The sequence below is a fragment of the Ambystoma mexicanum genome, chromosome 3p, assembly GCF_040938575.1.
Source record: "Ambystoma mexicanum isolate Mex_15411 chromosome 3p, UKY_AmexF1_1, whole genome shotgun sequence".
Taxonomy (NCBI): Eukaryota; Metazoa; Chordata; class Amphibia; order Caudata; family Ambystomatidae; genus Ambystoma; species Ambystoma mexicanum.
Window position 1 is genome coordinate 254,119,331 of NC_090925.1, and position 22,620 is coordinate 254,141,950.

The following is a 22,620-nucleotide window of genomic DNA, read 5'->3' on the forward strand; positions in this document are numbered from 1 at the left end:
GGACCACTGCTGGCTGTTTGCATGGTGCAGATCCTTTCCATTGGTGGATTTGGAGTTGCTTCCAGCCACGGTTTAGGATAAGAAGAGGACTCCTGCTGCCATTTCTTCTGATCAGCATTGGAGCCAATTATCCTGTGTAGACAAGCAGCAGACTGAAGAGCTGTGGATGACTCCCAAAGAGGCCAGCATCCCTTCCTTTGTTGACCCGGTAAAGCCCTGCTGGACTACCTGATCTGCAAAGGCCTGAGAGGTGCACCAATCCTTGGACTGGTGGGACCCACCAGTCTCAATGTATTCCCGAGGATCCAGCTGTCCTCTGCCGTCAAGTGTCCTTGGACCACCCATTGGACTGGCCAGCTCTCCAGTGGGCTACCTCGGTAGAATAGTCGCTGTTCCGTGTTCGTCAACAGAACTTCGGTTGTCACCAGCTCGTGGTATAAGCCGCCTTCCTTATGAATTTCAGCCTCCCATCTTCAAGAGATCCTGCTCTGGAAGGTCTTGTGCGACTGGAAGGACGCCTGCTGTTGCCTGTGTGCAGTGGCTGTCGCTGGAACTTGCGTTCCCCAGTCTGGTTAAGTGTCCTGAAGAGGTCTGCATCAATGCCTTCTGCTTTTCTTCTTTGAAAACGGTTGCACTCTTCCCCTGGACCGACCAAAAGAATCCTTGCACTCGCAGCTCCTGTGCACCCCTCACTGGAACCAACAGTGGGAAAACCTACCTCCAGCAACCCCCAGTCGACCTACCTAGTCATCTGGGAAAATCTGAGTCATGGGGGGGTAAGTAATTGGGATGCATTTACCTCCCCCTGTTGTCCTTAGAATAAACTTTGGTTATTCCATTCCATCGCTTTTTGATCGTCGGATCTAAAAGCTCGATCTAAAAAATTAATAAATTAAAAACATGTTTTTAAAAAAATAAAAAATGCATTGGAAAATCATTTTACCTACCTGTAACTTTGTAGAATATCTTCTGGAACACTTCACTGCTACAAGAACTCTTCGTACATCGGTCCCCTCTCCTAAGAAGAAGCTTTGTGACTTTTGGGCACAAGTCACTGTACAGAATGGGTATCGGACTCAAAGTTAGGGTATTATTCTTATGAATCAGTTTCATTCTATTGCATCACTACTTACCTTCTTTTTGTGCAAAAACCTAAAGGGGACTATATATGTATATATATATATATATATATATATGTTTGATAATTAAGTGTTGTGTGATATTATCACCCGCTCGTTTCATTTTCTAGTGTGTATTTGGGTCTAGGATGTATATAGTATTTTTGTACTTGCCTGTCTAAATTGAATTGTGAGCTTCACTGTGGGGACTCATGCAGACCTCTTACCCCACTCACACTCTGAGAAAAAGTCTTGACCACTTTCCACGCTTACCTTGAATGGGTTTGGCTAACCTCTCAGAGTTACCCTCTTCACTATAACTAGGATGGCCTCCTAAAATATGTAATCAGGCCAGATTCTAGAAATCCATGTCAACAGGCGGGTGATCATGGGGACAAAGAGTATGGTGTGGTGCCCTCATTTAAAAAAAGACCAAAAGGGGAATTAAAAATCTATCTTGCACACTAAGCTAATGTTTCACGGTAGGAAGTAAAAAAAAATTAAAAAATGAAAAGCTGTGACTAATTTAGTGACTTGCATTTTAGAAAATAGGGCGAACAAACAGATAATTGTAGAATAAAAATGACAAAGTAATTATCTGCTATAAAATTAAGGTCAATGAAACTACAGGCACGAAAGGAGGCCTTCAATGAATGCTCTTGGTCTCCAGAGACAGCGTTTGGCTTGAATAGCAGACGTGCCCCATGAACGAACAATTGCAAAGCTGACAATACGTGTGATGACTGAATTGATCGCAGCCTGGTCACCTACCAGCCAGAGCGTCTTCCCATGTGGGATGCGAATGGTTATGGACAGCTCATTGTCAGTGACATCTAATATGATCTGGTTCTCGGAGATCACCAGGCTTCGGCAGCCATATCCATGAGGACAGAAAGTAGCGTTTGACAGGCCTGAAAGAGAGAACATAACTTAGTCGAAACCTGAAGTCATCTGTTGCAGATCTGTGCATAGCCTCCTAGCTCTCTGGATGTGGAGTCCTGAAGGGCGATCCCACGTTTGATACATTTATATGGAACCCTCCTAAGGCAGTGTGGACCTTTTCACTCTACCCATAACCACTTGGCAACATAGCCGATATTTCAGGTTTCCACACGATGCATTATCTATAACCCTCTGCTTTCTACATCTTCTTGCCACCAACAGACCCCTAAATTTCTCGTTGCCAACTTCTGTGGTTCTCCACCCACCTCTCTCACAGATTGATCTTCACTGATCCGCAGAAAGGTCCTCCAACTTCTACAATCCATAATATGGCAATCGAGGTGGGTCATTCACAGACAGGTTTGTACAATTTAACCAATTGCAGAAAGGATATTATTTATGAAGAGCTCTCTACCTCTCAAGCTAAGAATATTGTTCAGAATTTAAAGTTTTCCCACTAGCTATGCTTTTATCAGACACATGACCATGTCATATAGGGGGTTGGTCTGAACTGCACAGAGCCAGGACCGTACAACAGACAGCAGAGTTGTCAACTTTTATTAGACAGAAGAACTTCGTAGCAAAGCTTGGAATATTTCTGAGTGTAGCCTGCACTGTTGGGCAAGACTCGTCAAGAATTCCCTTCAACACTTCCTGATTTTCTGTCTGCTACACTCTTCCCCTTTCAAGTTGACCAATTTCCTCCCTACACTGAAACCAAACTTTACTACTGCCTTCCTCCTTATCACAGTCCCATGTTTCCCTTTGAAGTAGGAGGGACCAAGAGTCGTACTTGCTGCCAAAGTCTCACCTTGCCAGAGCCGACCACCATTCACCAGAACTTCCACCGAGAACATTTGGTGATGAGGCTGGTAGTAGTGCAGAATGAAAGAATGGCGTCCGAGAGTCTGGATCCGATACCGATATACCACAACATTCTACATGAGTGAGACCACAAAGAGAAAGAGCGGTTATCAGAACATGAAAGATTGGGTGCATGATCAGTTTCATATCAGCAAAACATTATGAGCTCAATGGGAGTAAGGTACTTGTTATTTGGTACACAACAAGATCAGCAATGGTCCGTTTCAGCGTTAACTCGGAACACATCTCTGCGATACCAATGCATCATGACTGAATGGATTGTATGGGTGAAGAACACGTTACCCACAGGGACATGGAATACTTTTGTCTTACAAGCCAGAGAAGGATGAAAGACAGGAACAAAGTTGAGGGGAAAAACAGACTACAAATGGAATTTAAGCATCTAACGCTGAAAGGACTACACAGTTTTCAGAGGCCACAGAGGAGACCCTGCCGAAGTTGAACTCAAATCCGGTGTGGCAATGCAAGCGGCAGAAAGGTTACTGTCGTTCCATAAGCAGATAATACTCAGCAATCCCTGCACCCACCTGGGTAGAATGCAGCAGGACAAGGTCGCTGGAGTCCACGGCGGTCGGAGGACGAGGAGGGGACTGGCCAGGTCCGGTTGGAGACACAGCAGGACTGAAGCCCTGGGAGAGTGGCACGTTGGTTGGGAGCATCCCAGTCTGTGCCTCTTTAAGCAGCATGAACTGCGAGGGCATCTGGAACCTCGATGGTACACACGCGGTAGAACTGATCCAAACAAGTGCAGAGAAGAGAGCATTAAGACCTAACCAACCATCTGATGACTAAGCATTTCAACATCCAAGGGAAAACACACAATCGTCCAAATAAACCAGCAATGCCAGACTGGAAAAAAGATCTGGATTAATGTGCGAATTACACACTTCCCACCCCAAAAAATAAAAATAAATTAAATAAATAATTCAGAAGCAACTTCGCCAGCAGAATGGTGTAATGTTCTACCATGATTTATTTGAAAAGCGCAACGTTTCTCTTTTGCCTGGGCTTTTGTCAACAATGGCTGTCTGCAAAGAGAAACTCCAGCTACAAATAAAATAAAAGTGAGAACCTACTTGGGCGAGGCTGTTTCCTCTCACACTGTGAATTAAGGAAATATCCCTTCATATGTGTCAGCCAGCACCCGATACAGAGGTATATATGCATGTTGTGACAAACAGCCCTTTAATAGAAACGAACACAATTGAGTGAACTCCGAGCAGCAGTCATTTTCAGGGAATATGGAGTTTGATATAAACCACAAACCCATAGGAAGTTCTGATTAAGTCTGGACAGGTTGCAGCTTACTGAAAGATTCCTTAAACCGTAGGTTAACATGGTCTAAGCGGCTTCTGCCTGCTGCCAGCCACAGGCAAAGGCGCTTCAGCAGTGACTGCTGGGCGCAGTTTTGGAACTTTATCTGGGATAGAGCATAAAATTGCAAGATTCTTCCATCAAACAAAGCACCAGGAGTCTGGATATGTGTGTGTACTGGCCTTTCGAATGTGCATACTCAAACCAAATGCGGTGGAAAACCACCCACTTGGTGTGATCCGATTTTCATTAACCTACACAAGAGGGTCTCCCTCAGTTTAGAGCAAACATTCCTATATGCAAGAAGTGATTAAGTAGATACCCACAATTACTTCCCATCAAAATGTTTAGACGAAACCTACCATTGAAGAAGATGCAGACTCCAACCTCAATATTTAGAAAAAAATCTTTCATTAAAAAAACACAATGTGTGAACGGTTTTTAAATATTGTGTGCATCATTTCTTGTAGTTTGGCTCAGTGTACCTTTATCCCCCCCATTCTTTCCTCTTTGCTTTATGTTTCTCCTGATTATTTTTGCTATAGATGTGCTTTACTTAATTGGCTTTGTCATGTTTATTTTTTGCATCTCTAGTCCTTGGACTTCTGATACTTTATAATTGAAAATCTTATAAATAATTAAAAAAAAATGTCTTCAACATCACAAAAGCTTAAGAACTAGACCTAAATCACAAACTCGATCACATATTAAAGGTTGCATCTGTAAATCAGTGACTATACAACATGAAATTAAAAACACCCTCTTCATAACCTAAACGCGCCGAGCTAGGAGAGCAACTCCGTTAGAATATACACAATAGACATTCAACCCAGTTGTATCTTTTTGCTCTTGGTCGTCTCTCAAGTATCTACCACACGGTTCATCTGTATAAATCGGTTGTAAAAGCGCACATTATGTTGACACTAGTTTTTGACCTTTTGTGAGGCAATTCATGAATCTTCTGCTTGGAACAGGTGACCTTAATCGGGACAAATGCATTTATATCTAGGATGCATATTGCATATGTTTCAATGGACATACTCACACACATCTGCAGAGATACTCCAACTAATGTGCATGATGCTTGAAGCAGTTTAACTCAACATCCTTATAATAATTGTTCTTTTATAACGTGCTTTATACTGGGGACCCGTTTCTAAGAGCGAGACTGGGATTCGGACCTGTGTTGCTATGCGTTGTCATGCTTCCAAGACAAACGCCTTGCCCCCGAGCTATCCTCTGCTAAAACATTAGATGCTGGGTCTACTTCTTGAATTCTGGGCTCATATTTGTATCATCAGTTGAAGGCTGCAACAGAGAGAAGTCTGCTGTGTGCTTCTCAGTGGAAAAATAATATTGCAGTCTCTAGAACCCCCAGGCTCTAACATTAGACCTCAAAGGCACCAATTTACACAAAAACAAATTGGCGAATGGTTGCATTAAGCAAGCTTGCCTATGTCGCCATACAGAGCTTTCAGAGGCACTTGCATGGCCTGTCCACTGTAATATTACAGATGTCAATGCAAGACATTTTACCAACATTACATTTCAGCTACTCAACTCCATAGTATTCAATGCATCGCTTACATGCAAATGGAATGATTGATTCTTTACAACCAGTGGCCTAAACAAAACTCTGCAGCAGCCACACTAACATGCTGAGACCGTAGACCAGAGTTTAGTTTCAGGTCTTACCTGGGTAATAGTCCCTGATGCTTCATCCCTGGTGGTCGCCCACTCACTGATCAGTTCCCCATCTCTAAATTCCAACTGCCTTACTTTTTTACTTTAGCCTTTGAATTACTTTTTACATTGAATCCCCACCATGAAATCCAAACCTTTGAATACCCCCGGTAGATTCTTAGGACATCAATGGGCAGTACAAACAAAAAAGTTTATGAAGTCTCCGAATTTTAACAAAATCTCTTTGCTAGACTTAGCCCCTCTCAAAAGTTCACACTGGTATACCATCTAAAGAAGCCCAAGAAGGCGCTTAAGAACACGCTATATTGTCCAGTCGAACTTTATTTTGTTTCAATAAAATAGGATGCTATGAATCTGAAGTTCATTTCACCTTTTATTGGACCTTCAGGTGATGAGCAAATAGTCTGTACTCACAACAGTTTCTCCTGTTGTCTTTATGAACCCACCCCACCTCGTCTTAACACAGACCAAAAATGTGAAAGCTATATGTAAACCCAAAGAACACTCGCCATCTTTTAACTAACACTCAATTTCTCTCCACCTTACTCACCACCACCTCACACATACTCAAACCAACTACTTGCAGACAACTTTTTTCCCAAAAAAAAAACAAAAAACAAACAAAAACAAACACATCACAAACTTACACCTCCAGCTACAACTGATAATCTTGGCCCTTGGGCAACACGCCCCCGCTTTAGGCACGAGGCCGCCCCAATAGACCAATCCTTCGATGCTTCCTACACATTACACCTAGACAGCTTACAAGCATGCAGAGCCAAGGGCACTCCGATTCGCACCTTCAACACAAACCACTGCAATCTTGCATCCCTCTCTCCTCCCAGCTACCAAATCCCCCCCGTACTCTCTTCCAAATCCACCAGAGCGTCAGGAAAGCATGCAAATGGCAGCCGTGCGCTGTAGAAATCTTAACTGATGCTGGATTACCTGCTGGTTGTGGTGCTCCCATGGCTGCTAATGCAGTGAACCTTGGGCTCCACAAACTCCATGGTGAACTGCTCGTAGGGGATCAGGAACACTTTGTACTGCGGGTGCAGAGGAAAACAAGACAGGGTGTATCAGTAAATGGCAGATCCCACCACCCCGCCCTCACCCACAATGCATTATGAATGCCATAGTATGGAACCTCCCGCAGGGTTGAGATTATTGGACAGCTTTTCCACCGCTCATGATTGTGGACAACCAAACTATGTGGTGGGGCATTTGGTCATTGCAAATTCTGAGCAAGCAAGCTCCTCCAATCAGTGGCAGGGCACTTCGTGGATGTGAGGGCAGGGTAAAATGAGATTTGATGCATGTACCGGCTGGGCACTAGAAGCCACTGGTGCTCTAGGGTGTGTGCGTGTTCACGCACATTCCTGTTCAGCCAAAATCTTACCTTTATCGCACAAGGGTAAGGCTGGATAAATCACTTTTCCTTAACAAACGCACTTGTCATACGCAGGCGAAAGGCATAGATTGTGCCTTTCGCCTGAATATGGGCTAGGTTAAGGAACAGTGCCTTGCCCAGCCTTGTGTACCAGACAGACAGGCAACTACTGCTAGCGAGACACCACCATGCCTCTGTCTTTTGTTGAACATTTCCCCAAGTGGAGACTAGTGTATGGAATTGTGCCTCGGCTACACTGGCCCGTCTTGGGCACCAGCCTCTCTGGAATTGCCCGATTTGCCCTTAGCCGAGCTCCCCTTATGTGTACATACTAGCCTGAACTGCGTGCTCACGGCTAGGGCACTACTGCCGCTCATTCTAGTGGAGAGCAATCACTTGACCCTTTCTTTCCCAAAAAAAAATAGCGGACGCCTAAACAATTATTTGCGTCAGTCTGGAGTCCTGCAAAGCGGCTACTCCCAACAAAAACAGAAAATTACTGGAGACTGCCCTCTGCTACCAGCCACACAGCCACATGGATGTGTCCAGATCAGTAGTACCAACAGAGCGGAGTCACAGGAAGGAACTGTACTCATATTACTGGCTAATCAGAAGAGGAACTTTAAGGTCAACATACATCTTTCAAATGAACCACTAGGACAAAGGAGTATGCATTGAAAAAAAAGCCATCTGTTTTAGAGTTAAAATATATTAGCACCTCGGGAAAGAGTTTGGCCAATCAGATGGTGCAGAACGCACTCGGAGGCCAATGAAAGCTCACGTTCTCCACGGCCATCTCCCCCCCCCCAGGTGTCCAGCATCCTCATTTCTGCACTAGTGCCAGGGATGCAAACGTTCCCAACCCTTCTGCGCCCTGCACCTACCTCCCTCCCATCTGCAGGCACTTCCCTGCGTCACCTCACTCCGCCACTGGCATTGTAGACATGGAAATATGTGACGCACTAGATCGCTTAATCATTATCTTGATTCTTGCCTCTCCCTCAGATTTGTTCTTGGGAGAAATTAGGCGTGAGTGTTTTTCACGGCTGCAAGCCCATTTTCAAAGTATTGCAATGATAAATCAACAATTACATCAGAGGAACTGCAGACAAACCATGAGCACCACATCATTATTGGCAATACGTTTTGCAAAAGAATTGACAGTTGTCAACTTTAGAATTGGGTGGCACCCACTTAACCACAGTGAACACTTGGCGCAACTGCCCAATTCTTGAATCCACACAGCTGAGCAAAAGTGCAGTAGGAGAGGCAGGCATACCAGAAGGAACTGTGCCTGATTGGCTGAGAAGCGGACGCTGGCTTCCGTCGTCAGTTCAAGAATGGCCACTTGGCTGCGAGAGTCCAGGGCCACGCCGCGACACAGGAAACTGCAAGAGAGAAGCATAGCTCTGGTGAGCACATCGGGGACAAACGCAGGGTCAGGGAAATGAGAAACGTCGCTCTGCAGAAGGACGGCTTCCTTTTGGCTTATGGCCAGTCCTCCTGTTGGAAGGCTCGATTCCAAAGGATATCCAGCGGAACAAAATCCACGCCTGGCGCCTATTTTAAGCCAATGGAGACATCAATCTTTGGCTGCGATGGCAGCTCCCCCATCATTCACCCGATAAGGTCTAGCCAAGGGATCCCGGGTCGACTAACTAGTCTCAATGCTTCCTCTGGATACTAGCCAACAAGCAGCAGTAACTGACCCACCCCAGCCTCATCAACAGATACGTCAGGCTGAGCTAGAAAGGCAAACACTCTTTGGCCACTCTCGCCTTGAACTTAAAATGAATGTAGCGATTCCCAAAACTTTGAATACATTCGGACTACTGTTCTTGGTCATCTGGCCGAGGGGTGGAAAGAAGACTTTTCAATTACACACAGTAGCCCATCAGCTGCTGAGAGAAGGTGCAATTCTGGAGGCCGGGGGAAAGGCAGAGGTTCCGTACCTGTAGCTGCAAGGGTAAAAGATGAACTCTGCTTCCTGGGGGCCCAGCTGCGGGGTATTCACTGCCAGCCCAGAAGTCTGCAATCCCGCCTCATTACCATATTCCACCAGCAGAACGTATCGGCCTGGGCGGGTGACCGGGAGCTGGAGCTGGACGTCCACCTGACAAGGGGCAAGAGAAAAGGAATGACTCCACTGCTCCACAGCACTTGGCTGACAGCCGCGGAAACAGTCACCGTCACGCAGATCCCCAAAGGCGCTAGCAACAAATCAAAGAGTTCCCCTTTGCATTACTTATTCACATTGACATGCTCTACAAAAGGGTATGTGGTTATATGGTTTCCGACTTCTAAGCAATTTATAGAACATTCCTGAAATGGCCACTGGGCAATCTTAAGGCAAATGAAAAGACCCGGGCTAAAGACGGAAGACCGTAACTAGACGTTCCAACTTTTGGGACACGCTCAACGGAAAGTGTCCTCTCAGGATGGTTGAAGAAAGCCCAGACTGACTAGGAAGCAGGTTCCGGCACTAGGGAACATCCAGCCAAGAAGCTCAAAGCATTTTTTGCTTTTTATTCACATGACATCTCCATTCATGTTCCAAAGTAGGTCTCTGGCCACCTTTGGCAGCACCAGTGCAGCGCCCAGTGTTGAATCCATCCTGTGACATGCATTTAGCATGAGCCATTCCCAAAAGGCACTTGGCCAGCTCGTTTCAGCTTTACAGAAAACCTACCTTTACATGAAGGGTCCCACCGTCAAAGCGACCAAGATCTCCGTCCCCATTTTACTTACCGGGCATGGATACGCCTGGGAAATTGGGGCTTTGATAGAGACCGATCAAAAAGTGGTGCATCCCAACGGATGTGGGTAGAACGTAATCACCAGAGTTGCAGGTGGCCTAGCATGCACTGTCCATCCAACAGAATGAAGATCTCATTAGGACATTGTCTTGTGACCCAACTATACTCCTGAACATGGGAACCATTAACATTAGCCTCCATTTCCCTTTTCTGCACAAGTGTTAAGTAAATAAGGTATTTTTCCTAAAAGCACATGACTATTGAACAAGGGTTTACCAGACATGCAGCACTCAACCTCCCTGCACCACTGCAAAATTAGGTTCTAAAAGTTCTTTAAACAGGTTACTTCCAGAATACAATAGTTTTGTTAACATTTGCAAAATAAACATGTAAATAGATGAAGCAGCGGATAAAAATAAATTGACAGCTCACCTACCACCTAATACAAAAAAATTAAACTGAATGAGCTCCAGAGCTTCATAAAAGAAATTCTCAAACAAACAGGGACGAGATCTCCTTTTGCAAGCAAGACTCAACTTGCTTCCCACGAACAAAATCTTGGCCATCAGAGGCCTACCAACAACCAATTTATGTCATTTCTGTAACTCGAAAACTGAAAAAGAAACTGTACGACATCTGCTGCTCCAGTGCTCAGCGAACCAACAGATCAGATCGTGTTACCTAAAAAACACCCTCTCAGACTTTGCCTTGATGGACGAACCAACATGCTGGTCTAGATTGATCAGCGGCGAGTCAACAAAATGGTTAATTGCGACCTACAAAATTATGCAGCATATAAAATTTCCTTCTAATCAATCCATCGTGACTTGAGGTTGACTCTGCCTGTGATTGGCATAAGAATCAACCAGTCTTAACTCACTTTGATCCAACGATATCGACACAACCTACTTTTAAATTGAACCTTAAATTTGAAACAGAACTTCAAGAACTTTAAGATAGTGATTAATCGATTGACAGCATCCTTCAATTTTGTAAAGATCTTTTTGATTGAATACAAATAAAAAATAAAAAAAGTGATAGATGACCACCAAGGTGGGCTGAGTGAATACTTACATCATTTCCGCTACAGGCCACGACAGGTGGCCATTTGGGGGTGACCTGTTCTGCATGGCATGGCCTCGGTAGGCTGTTGTCCAATCTGCAAACCCCATCGCTGGCCAAAGAGGCGGGGAAACCATCCAGAGGGACAAACTGGTACAAGAGGCAGCTGGAGGAACGAGAAATGAGAAAGGCGTTTGGTGGAGGCCGTCAGAATGGAGGGAGAGTGGCGGGGGCAAGTGTAGAAACTGGTCCAAGTGGCAGCTGGAGGAACGTCACAGACAGGAAAGAAATGCCATGTGTGGGTAGTTCCAACAAAGGGACAGACCCGTAGGAGGCTTCTGGAGGAGCGAGAAGGGGGAGGGAATTCCAACAGAAGTGCAGCCTTATGCAAGAGGCAGAAAGAAACTATATGGACAGTGACTATTGAGGGAAGATCTGGTGCATGCACTAGAAACTGGGGGGGGGGGGAGCAGATGCCCGAGGGGGAGGTTTGAACAGACGGACTAAAAGCCAACAGGGGCAAGTAGCACAAGAAGCATTTCTTTAATTTCTTTTATTCAATGTGTATGTTTAGGAGATTTAACAGCTCCACACAAGGGGTGAACCATAGGGTACATGACAGACTGGATTTAATTAATATCAGGTAATACAACTTTGATTGGGTCTTACTAGGTCTGCATTTGGTAAAAAGGAGATCACATTTCTGGGTGACTTTACATGTTCAAATCGTATGCCAACTGAGGTTTTCCGAATTCCTCGGTAGACGCGAATGGCCCTGGTGCAGCAGCGACACTGGGGCCCAAGTTAGAGTATGGAAGGTCTGAGGGACTGGTGGATGCGTGCAGCTCCGACACCTGGAATCTGTAACCCTCGCTCTCCAAGGAAGAATGAAACAGAATTATAGGGTGCCGATGGGGCACCCTATCCTGAAGAGGCTTGGGGAGCCATGATTTGTTTCCGATTTCCTTGCAGAATCCTTATCAGAAAAGGGTTGGTAACGTCTGGAGATAAAACTTATTTTTTTTGTTTAAATAAAACATGGGAGCGCAGAAACACTAAGTGCCGAGACAGATTTTGCTTCTCTCACTTTCAGTAGTTTCTACTTGCACTCTAACCTCAGTCGTCCTTCCAGGACAAGTGTAGTCAATTGTTAGGCAAGAATTGATGTAGTAACCCAGTGGGAGACTACACAACCCTTGTCCTCTTGGTATTAGCTAACCCACCTATCGTTATAGGTATGCACTACACAAGTTGGTAGTGTGACTGAGCAGCCAGACTTACGTCATGAGTGGAAAATGCGAGCTGTAGCATCGAAATTCACCAATACAAGTATCCAAATAACACTTACACTCAAGGTTTTCAAGTAAAATAATTATTTAACAGTCAGTTTTAAATTAGCATTCTTTAAAAAGGGCAATGTGCAACAATAAAAATACACTTCAAAATAGTCTCAGAATCAAGTCAAGCAAGTAGATACTCTCTAGAGATGCTTCATACACACTTCCTACACCCTGAGGTGACTTCACCAACTAAGACAGTATTGGCATTTATATATCACTTTTGTAGTTGGTAAATTCTGAAGTTGGCAGAAAGGAAAGGTTAAAGGAAGCAAACAGGTTAAACAGGTTCTCAGAGCATTTGAGCACTTTTAAATCTCCCAATGAAGTCTAGATAAAAATGTTTCCCAGCAATATTAGTTAGAAACCAATGCATCATCTATGAGGGACAGTAAGACTCAAAGTCTATGGAATTGAAGATTCTGCAGGGAGCCAGGACAGCCAAAGTCAATTGGAGCAAAGTCTATGGAGTTGAGCCACTTCATAGATAACAAAGTCTTGCACAGAATTAAGAGAGTTGTAGAAAATCACTGCTGGCTCATCAGCTGTTAAACTTGTGAAAGGGCTGAAATCAACTCTAGAAAAAAGCTACTGCAAATCTCAACTGATAAAAGCAGGCTGCAGACAGTGAAGTACCCCAAAGTCAAAACAGTACCTTCAGTTAGAATAAGAGGATCCAGCTGGATTTTGTATGGTTGCAGTGATGCAGATCCTGGGTTCCTGGGCCTCAGTCGTGGGGACAAGGGGGAGGATGCCTGGAGGACTCCTGCACAGCTACTCAAAGGTCAGCCGCAGCTACGGCATTCTTTGGAGTAGCGGCACTTTGTAGTTTCAGCAGCTGGTAAACAGCACCATGGCGGGTCTTGGATACTGGTTGGGCTTACGTCACTCCTCGAGTCAAGCACTCTGGCGAGGTGACTCAAGTTTGGGTTGTCCTGCTTCTGGAGGATCCTCGGGAGACTCCTGGGGCTTTTGGCCGGTTTACAGACGTTGCACTAGATTACGGATTTCTCAACCCCGGGCACTCGGTTCCTGCAGCAGCAAAGAAGTACATCCAGTTGGGGAAGGTCTTCCAACAAAGTTTGTCTCAGGGTTAGTTGGTCACACTAACCCAGGGGGAGAAGTTATTCCGTCCATGGCTTCTATTGTCAATCAGAAAAAAAGGAGTTTCAGCACAGCAGCAAGGCTTCACCGAGCAGTTCAACGGTCCAGGAGGATGCAGCAAGCTTCGCTCACGGGGTCTTCGTTGGGTTGTTCTTCCCAGTGGTTGACTCTGTCTTCAGTCCAAGAAGCCTCGCCTTTTAAGCAAGTTTCTCCCATTCATGGCATAGCCTAGATGTCGCTCACAGCAGGGTGGCTGTCCTGCAAGGACACTCAGCCAATCGGGACTGGATGCATTCAGACAACCATGGAGACAAAGGACAGGGGAGTTTCAAGCACCTCCCTCACTTCTTGCCCTTCCAGACACACTGGAGCCTGAGGCGGGTTTCAGTACTGAAGCCCGCCAAAGGCAAAAAAGAACAAAGGGCTCAAACCTGGTTTGGCGTGCAGAGTAAAACCGAAGAAAGACCTCACAAACAAGAAATGGCGAAAAAAGAAGACCGGGCCATTTTTCAAAATGGTCACCCATGGGTGCTATACTGCAGCTGAGGATTCAGCCTGTGGTAGAAAAGCACTATGGTATGAAAATTAAACCACTGCCACCAGCCATTTAAAGTAGTGAGGATAACAAAATGTTATATGAGAATGTCGGATTAAATTCTAGGCTGCTTGGTAACCCCCCAGCACTCCACATAAGATGGTGTGGCTGGACCTACAAAGAGAAAAAGTAAAGTCAATTTCACCCAAGAAGAGGCATTTAAACCTTAAGAGAAATCCAAAGGACTTCTCTGTCACACTGCACTGATGGTGCTGTGTGTCACCATACACAAGTAGACGCCTATGGAGCTCCCTTTTGCTTGCATGGTGCAGAACGTGGGTAGGATGGTGAGCCAAGTGTGAAGAAGGGCCACTAATAATATTCATGTCTTTCCTTGGTGTTGGGGGGGCGGAGGGGAAGTAGTGGGGGGCTGGCAGGGAGCGGGCGAGGAAGGCACCTGTTCGCCTCCCACGGCCTTATGGGATGAGTAACAGGAATTCCCCCCTCCTCCCGCTTTGCTTGCTGCTAGAGGCTGAACGCTGACACTGCAATAAGTGGCTCTGCGGACCCCACAGTGCGGGTTCCGTTTCACTGGCAATCCATCAGCACAGGAACGTTGCCAATGGGAAAGATGAAGCCATTGCGCCCAGTTATTCCTTGGCGTGCACTTGTGGTATTGAAAGCTGCCGGCACATGTCAGCGGGCCAGACTGCTGAGCTACCCAAACAGCAAGCACCGTAGGAGCTGCGAAATCCAGCCCAACCCCAAAAGCAAACAGGAAATGACGTTTTACCCTAAACGGCTTTAGTAGTAGAGTGGGACACAAGAAATCCCACAAAATAGTGTAGTAGTGAAGCACACAAGGTTAGAGGCAGGTACATCCGAGAGTCTGGCCGTGGACCACACAAAGTTTTGGGACAATTAAACAGTAATTGTGGAATGTTTTTTAGGAGAAATAATGAAATTAAAAAAAAGGTGAGGCCGGGAGAATGTGCTGTGCTGAGAATTTTTTGAGACTGTCTGTCACCACCATTAACAAGTGAAGAGGTAAATTAAAGAACTTTTAGGAGCTACAGTAGAGCAAACAAAGGGAATTACAGATCAGCTTAACACTAAGCAATCCGGGAGCCGAGCTGCCCATAACCCGAACCCTAGGCCTCATTCCTTACCTCGGATGCAGAGTCTAGTTTGCGACAGGACACCAACATTGCCATACTCTGGCTGAGCACGAGAGTTGCTGCTTAACCAATGAAGGATGAGTGTGCTGCATGCAGAAACCCCAGCCCTGCCATATCTAGCAACCAAGCAAATACACACAACCGCCTTGCACGGTAGCACAATGCAGAACCCGTGTTCACCAATGATTCACCCGGGAGCAGAATGCTCATTTCCAGCCAGAAAAAAAAAAAAAAAGGTTTGCGTGTACTAAATGGTCTGCCCAAATCCTCATGCAAACAGAATCTCTGCCTCAATTCCCCAGGAGAAGAGAATCTAGACATCCAAATAGCAGAACACAATTTCTGCTCAGTCGCGACTAAAACACAACTGCACTTACCTCGTCTACAAAATGCAAAACCCACCAATAAGAATTATAATCTGCATTTTTATAAAGCACTTGCTGCTGCATTTATTTGCCATTTAGCAGTGCTGTAAATAACAGCAGTTTGTACTGTTACCCAATTTAAGGATTAAAGGCCGAGTAAGCCATCCAGGGATTCGTGATCTGCAGGTTATCTAAAGAGCTCAATAGAGAGCTTTGCCCTTCCACCCTTGCCAGAACCTCTCTACTTATCTCAACAGAACACATCCTTTGCCCATTCAAGTGACTGATGCCAAGCCCACGTGCAAGCAGAAGACGAACATTACCCATTCCTCACAAAAACAGGTTCTGCCCAAATCGTTAGGATTACGTTCTGCACTCCCTGACCCCTCCAACCAAAACCAAAGGTATGTCCAGTCCAGTCAGACAAAAACCTGCTCAAATCAGCTACCTCAACAAAACGTGCTCCTCTGTTCCCGCTGGCCAACTAAATCACGTATCTTTCCGAATCACAATTAAAGCTCTAGACTACGCCCTGTCCGTGCAGCAAAGCCCTTTTGCATCTTCCCTCTTTCCTCACTAGCCACACCCACGTGCCTCTCCTTTCAGATCTGCCGCAGCGCCTGGAGATCATGGAAATGGCTGCTGTTAGGACTGATTTTCTATACTCTGGCCTGGTGGACAGATGTATAGACGGCCAAACTAGCTTGTGACAGGGACAACTCTTGGGAACTGTAGCCAAACCAGTTCAGGTAGCAGTGACAGGCGGTCTAGGCCAAGTTCTTCTGAGGTGAGGAGCTTGTAAAGGGTCCACAATCTGAATCACAGATTACACTTCGACATGATGTATAAAATGCTAATATTTATTGGCCAAAGCACACTATAGAAAAATGACTACTAGCAAGTAGAGTGATCACAGACCACTAATAAGATTCGATATATATGTACATTCCCTTCTTAAAAGGGCATAATATTAAACACAAACTCCTGCAAAGGAAAGGTAATATTATGTACTCCTCATAGGTCCACAGAGCATGATCTGCAACTAAAATTGTCCAGCCCCAAGTTGTTTGGGGGTTTTTGCCCAATTGTTCAGGTAAAGTTCCACAGAATCTTTGAGACGGGAAAAAATGTAGGTAGGAAGTCTGGGGTCCAGTGAAGTGTACAAGTAAAACTAGTGTTAGGTAAGAATTGATGTAGTAACACACAACACTTATCTGCTTGGTATTAGGTAACCCACCTTTCGGTATAGGTCTGTACTACACAAGTTGGTAGTGTGACTGAGAAGCCAGGCCAGATAAAAAGTCTTGCACAAAGGCAAAGAGTTTGTAACAAACAAAAAAAAAAAAAAAAAAAAAAAAAAAAAAAAATCACATGCTCACACGCTGTTAAGCCTGTGAAAAGCAGAGTAGGAATCAACAAAGGGAAAGCCTATGCAAGTCTCAACTGAGAAAAGCAGGTACCCCAAGTCTAAACAGTACCTCTGGTTTGAAGAAGAGAGGTCCAGCTGGATTCTGTCCTGTTGCAGCGATGCAGACCCTTGTTCCTGAGCCTCAGTCGTGGGGACAAGAGGGAGGACATCTGGAGGGCTCCTGCAGCAGTAATTTGGAGGTTGTCGGCAGCTACTCTTTTCGGTTCAGTGACACTTCACTGTTTCATCGCTTGGCAAACGGCACCGTCACGGGTTTCAGATACCGATTGGGATTCCTTCACTTCTTGGGTCCTGCACTCTGGTGAGGGGACTCGAGCTCTGGTCGTCCTGCTTTTGAAGAGTCCTTAGGAGACTCCTGGAGCTTCTGGCCGGATTTCAGACGTTGGACTTGGTTCTTGCAGCAGCGAAGAAGTAGAGCCAGTCGGGGAAGATGGTCCAGTGGAGTTCTTCCCTGGGTTAGTTGGTCCCACTAAACCAAGGGAAGAAGTCATCTCTTCCGGAGCTTCTCTGTCGAATTGAAAAAGGAGTTTCAGCAAAGCAGCAGGGCATCACCTGCCAATTCAAAGGTGCAGGAGGAAGCAGCAAGCTTTTTTCATGGTTTCTTCGTCTGGTGTTCTCCCAGTGTTCGACTGTCTCTAGTCCCAAAACCCTCACCTTTTAAGCAGGTTTCTCCCATTCATGCACAGCCTAGGCTGTCAATCACACAGCAGGGTGTGATTGACAATCAGGACCGGTTGCATTCAGGCATTCCTAGAGACAGGACAGGGGAGTTTCCGGATCCTCCCTTACTTCCTGTCCTTCCAGACACACTGGAGCAAGAGGCGGGCTTCAGGGCTGAAGCCCGCCAAAGGCAAAATGAACAAATGGTTCAAAACCTGGCTTAACGCACAGAGTAATACCCCAAAAAAGACCTCACAAATAGAAAACGGCGGAAAAAGAAGACCGGGACACTTGAGAAAATGGTCACCCATGGGTGCTATACTGCAGCGGAGGGTTCAGCCTGCGATAGAAAAGCACAATGGTGGGAACATTAAACCACTGCCACCAGCCATTTAAAGTAGTGAGGGTAACATAAAAACATGTTGCATGAGAATGTAGGATAAGGGGCTACTAGGTAACCCCCAGCACTCCACATAAGATCGTGTGTGCTGGACCTACAAAGAGAAAATAAGTAAAGTCAATTTCACTTTACTATTCTTGGGAACAGTAGTTCACACAAGAAAAGATATTTAAACCGTATGAGAAATCTAAAGGATTTCTCTGTGGCACTGCACTGAAGGTTCTGCGTTTCACCATACAACCAGTAGATGGCCTATGGAGTTTGTCAGACTCCAAAAACAGAAGAAACACAATCCCAATCAGGTCAAAACACATGAGTGAGAAAAAGGTCTCTCAGTCCAAGGTTTAAATTAAAAAGTCAAAGTCTAGCAAAAGAGCTGGGGTCTCTAAGGTTGAAGGGAATTAGCACAGAAATGAGAAGTCTCCCTAACTAGCCAACAGAAGTAGGCCCAATTTTCAGAAGTGTTGCGCAAGCAAGCAATGGCAAAGCCAGTATTGTTATAATAAAGTTTATTATAAGCCCATTGACTTATAATGAGTATAGGGGTAGGTAAGAAGCTCTGTAATTTACCCCTGTAGTCAGATTCTTCCCCAGACTTGGCAGGACAAAGGAAGAGGATCCAAGGTTGCTTTTCCAGCTGAAAGGCACAGTCCTTGATTTGCAGGGGTTGCATCTTCTAGCTGATCTGTGGTTGGTGTCTTTCACGGCTGCAAGGACTCTCAATTCAAGAATGCAGCAAAACTTGATGCAGAACCCCTCTCAGGACTGGTCTCGGGGCAGGTAAGAGATTTTGGATGGTGGTCACTGCAGCACGGCAACGCAAAGGGACTCAACTGCCACGGTCAGACTTTCCCTCCCATCCCGTGATGCTAGGACGCCGACACTGCACAGAGGTTAGTCTCGTAGGGCCAAATGAGGAGCCCCCAAGTTCCAGGTCGAAACTGAATGGCGATGCTGGCAGCACGGTAGCCCAAATTCAGAGCTGGTCAGCCACAAGGACGGTCCCAGGACACTTCGTTGCAGGGTACTGAGCAGACATCAGGAATGGATGTTCCCTCCACTCCCAGAATTGCAGCTCCCTCGCAGGACTGCCAATGATCTTCAGCAAAACGGGGTTCCTCCAGGACAGCAGCAGAAGTTGGTAGCCAAAGCCTTCCTCTAATGGGTTTCCGGTTTCTTTGCAGGTCTCACAGCTGGATAGGATTCTTGGCTCATTCAGGTTTCTCCAAGATCTGTGTGAATGGATGCATCCCGGGCACTGAAGTCCTTATGAGGATTTCCTGGCCTCACAGGCCAGTAAAAAGGCTAACGAACAAGATGGCAAATGGACAATTGAAAAATCTCATGGCATGGCCATGTTTGACCAATAGCCACAGTTAGTAGCCAAAAGTGATAAGGCTAAAACGAAAAGTGGGAAAAAGTCACTACTGCCACCAGCTTATCCCTCCTAGAGTAAACAAAAATCCTCTGTTAGTCTAGGGCAAAACAGAAATGTACCCCTTTTTACTGCAGAGCAAGCTGTATCCTACAATGATAAAAAGTTACCACAAGTGATACAAAAGTAACCAAAAGTAGTAACACAGCAACACAACTAAGGGGAAACAATGTTTCCCAGTACTGACAGCCTCAAGGACATGTCAGTTTCCCCATAACATATGAGCAAAATCCTGTGCAGTGAAGCTTAAGGCTCCACTGCACTGCAAAAAGTAGAATCAACAATAAAAGCAGAAAGTTTGGGGGTTCCATAAGGATGGAAGCAAAGGCGCAGTAAAGAAATCTTTCTTAACAGCTGCAGTATGTGGTATGAATCCCAGTAATAACAGACAATTCTCCATCAGAAAAAGAGCTCGGTCCATCAGCCGCTGGAACTCGATCTTTCAATCACTCTGCCAAAGCCCAACCCCCATGCCATGGTATTGTTTATTTATATAGCGCCTATACACAGGCAAGTGTTTCAAATCGCTCAAGGAGTGTAGGAACATGGGGAAAAAACAGTCGCTCAGGGCCCTTGAAAATCTGAGATGATAATACTCTGCACAGGCAGAGTAAGTACGTAAAAAGTACATTTAACAGTATGGGATACAGCAAATATGCCTGACGGCGATTCTGCAGTTTAACAGTGCAATTAGGGGGTGAAGACAAGGGAGACCAGACAGATCATCTAGAGGCGTTGTTCGTACGATTTCGAGCAAGTGCACAGAGGGTAACAGGGAGGGGAAGGATCAAGTGCACCCGGTCGGTTGAGACTGGGATAAGTGCAGACTGACCCACTCTTGGGTTAATTTCTCAGTGCATTGAGTGCGGGTGGGGTGTAGGGCCCCGAGGCACGTGCGAGAGAGAGGACTGGCAGTGATGCCGGGGACCAGGGAGACTGAGGTACACCAGGCGGCCAGTCAGCATGCTGTAAGGAATTGGAGGGCGAGAGAGAGAACAGAACAAGGTTAGCAGGGTAGAGGGAGAGAAGGAAGAGGAGAAGAGGAAGGACTAGAGGAGTTTCCAGAATTTCAGGAGATCCGGCTCAAGACGTAGGGTGTCAGGGAGGCTATTCCAGAGGGAGGCACCTGCTGAGGATAAGGATCTCCCTCCAAATCTCTGCTTGGAAAACCGGCTCACTCGCAGAAGGTTGGAGGTAGAGGAGCAGAGGGCTTGTGAGGGACAGTATTTAGGTAGGCAGGTGGGTCCCATGCCCCAGAAAGCCTCGTGAACAATGCAAATGGTCTTGAATTTGATCCTTGCAGCCACAGGGAGCCAGTGGAGGGATGTCAGTGCCGTAGAGATCCAGTCCCTGGGCTTAAGGCCAAGAATAAATCTTGCAGTTCTGTTCTGGGTGAATTGCAGAGGGTGCAGGGAAGAAGGGAGGTTTAGGAAGAGGCTGTTGCAATAGTCCAGCCTGGAGAGAACCAGGGCTCTGGAGACAGTGAGCCTCTGTGGTAAGTGAGAAAGGGTAGAGTACCTCTGAGGAAGTGTTACTTTTTAGATATGTGCGAGGAGAAGGAGAGAGTGGAATCAAAGATGACCCCAATGTTTATTGCTTCGCAGGTGGGTGCGGGGCGGCCAGAGTGAAAGTGGGAAAGCGGGAGCAGGGGTCCCAATGCCAACAATCTCAGTCTTAGTGGCGTTGAGGGAGAGGTCGTTTGCAGCACACCATGACTGAATATCGTCCAGCCAGTCTGATATAAGCGAGGAGGAGGCAGGCGGCTGATGGTAGGCTGAAAGATAGTTGCGTGTCATCCGCATAGCACTGGAAGTTAGAGGTGAAGGTGGCAATCACCCATGCCAGGGCACCCATATAGACGTTGAAGAACCAGGGGGATAGGTTACATGATAAATACTCTGCCCACATCCATACCATAATACAACAAGCTTTGCTCATCCTGCTGCAAAGTAACAGGACTGTCCAGTCACCTTCTGTACATCGTCCTTTGCTTGTAATCTTAATACGTACCACAGGAAATACCTTGAGCAGGGAGCCATGTTTTTACTAAACCTACCCGACTATAATTGCCTCAACCCGTAGACAGCAGAAAGTCAGTTTTGCCTTACTTCTGGTTGGTTTGCTCTGGGCGCGCTGTGTGCATGCAGGCCTCGGTGACCTTCAGCTGTAGGATGGGGGCCTCGTAATAAGCACTGGGCAGCAAAACCAGGTAGTCCTGTGAGGAGGAAAAGAGCAATGAGTTGACAATGTGGGTGGCAGAAGGGACACATGTTTACTGTGGTCAGTGAAGGCCCAGTAAGAATAGGTGAGGAAACATGGAGCAGGCTCAACAATGCTGTAACCAGTGGGAGGCAGTACAACCAAGAGTCATTACTAGTGGAGGTCCCAGAAGTATGAATACACAGTCGGGTGGTTATGTTGAAACCTTTAAAAACAAAAATGATGTGGAGTTTGCAGATCAACCTTTAGTGGACCTGCAGAGTTCCCACAAAAGGGTGAGCAAATCTCCCTGATAAACGTGACCAAACATTAAGGCATACTCTTCGGATAGGTAAACACTAGTATAGGGTACAGATCTCTCAAAGAAGACCAAGCCAAATATTGTCCACACAGGTTTACATACATATCTAACAAGAATAATGTGCATTGGAGGTTATTACTATAATAATATTCTCCCCCATTCCCACCCTATGCTCCCCCAGTGTCATATGTCTAAAAGAGAACCCACTCTCCCTTTAGACAGAAACCATGTACAACTTCGTATCACAAGTGATACACTGTTAAAATTGGAAACTACAGAGAAATGAGAATCTTTCAAGTGGCCTCAGAAATGATTGGATATTTGCCCAAACTCTGCCTGTTGAAGGTCAAACACCACAAATGCAGGATCTATTAGGCTGATTTGGTGCAGCCTTCAAGGGACAGGAGAATGGACGTTCTGCCCCTGCCCCCACTCATCCCCTTTGGCATTGGAAGGAACTACTTGTACCTGCAAACGTCCTTCTC

At 45.9% G+C, this 22,620-nt stretch overlaps 1 protein-coding gene across 2 annotated transcripts in view; it reads right to left on the bottom strand.

Annotated features, from left to right (window-relative positions):
• Nucleotides 1-22,620, bottom strand: part of LAMA5 (laminin subunit alpha 5) — a 670,647-nt gene that overhangs the window by 353,150 nt on the left and 294,877 nt on the right. For both annotated transcript variants that reach the window (XM_069650738.1, XM_069650737.1), the window contains exons 25-32: nucleotides 21,723-21,829; nucleotides 11,184-11,337; nucleotides 9,306-9,466; nucleotides 8,633-8,741; nucleotides 6,912-7,009; nucleotides 3,473-3,677; nucleotides 2,872-2,998; nucleotides 1,890-2,029 (exon numbers count right to left, since the gene is read on the bottom strand). In XM_069650738.1, coding sequence (XP_069506839.1) covers nucleotides 1,890-2,029; nucleotides 2,872-2,998; nucleotides 3,473-3,677; nucleotides 6,912-7,009; nucleotides 8,633-8,741; nucleotides 9,306-9,466; nucleotides 11,184-11,337; nucleotides 21,723-21,829 — 1,101 coding nt within the window. The remainder of the gene's footprint in view (nucleotides 1-1,889; nucleotides 2,030-2,871; nucleotides 2,999-3,472; nucleotides 3,678-6,911; nucleotides 7,010-8,632; nucleotides 8,742-9,305; nucleotides 9,467-11,183; nucleotides 11,338-21,722; nucleotides 21,830-22,620) is intronic.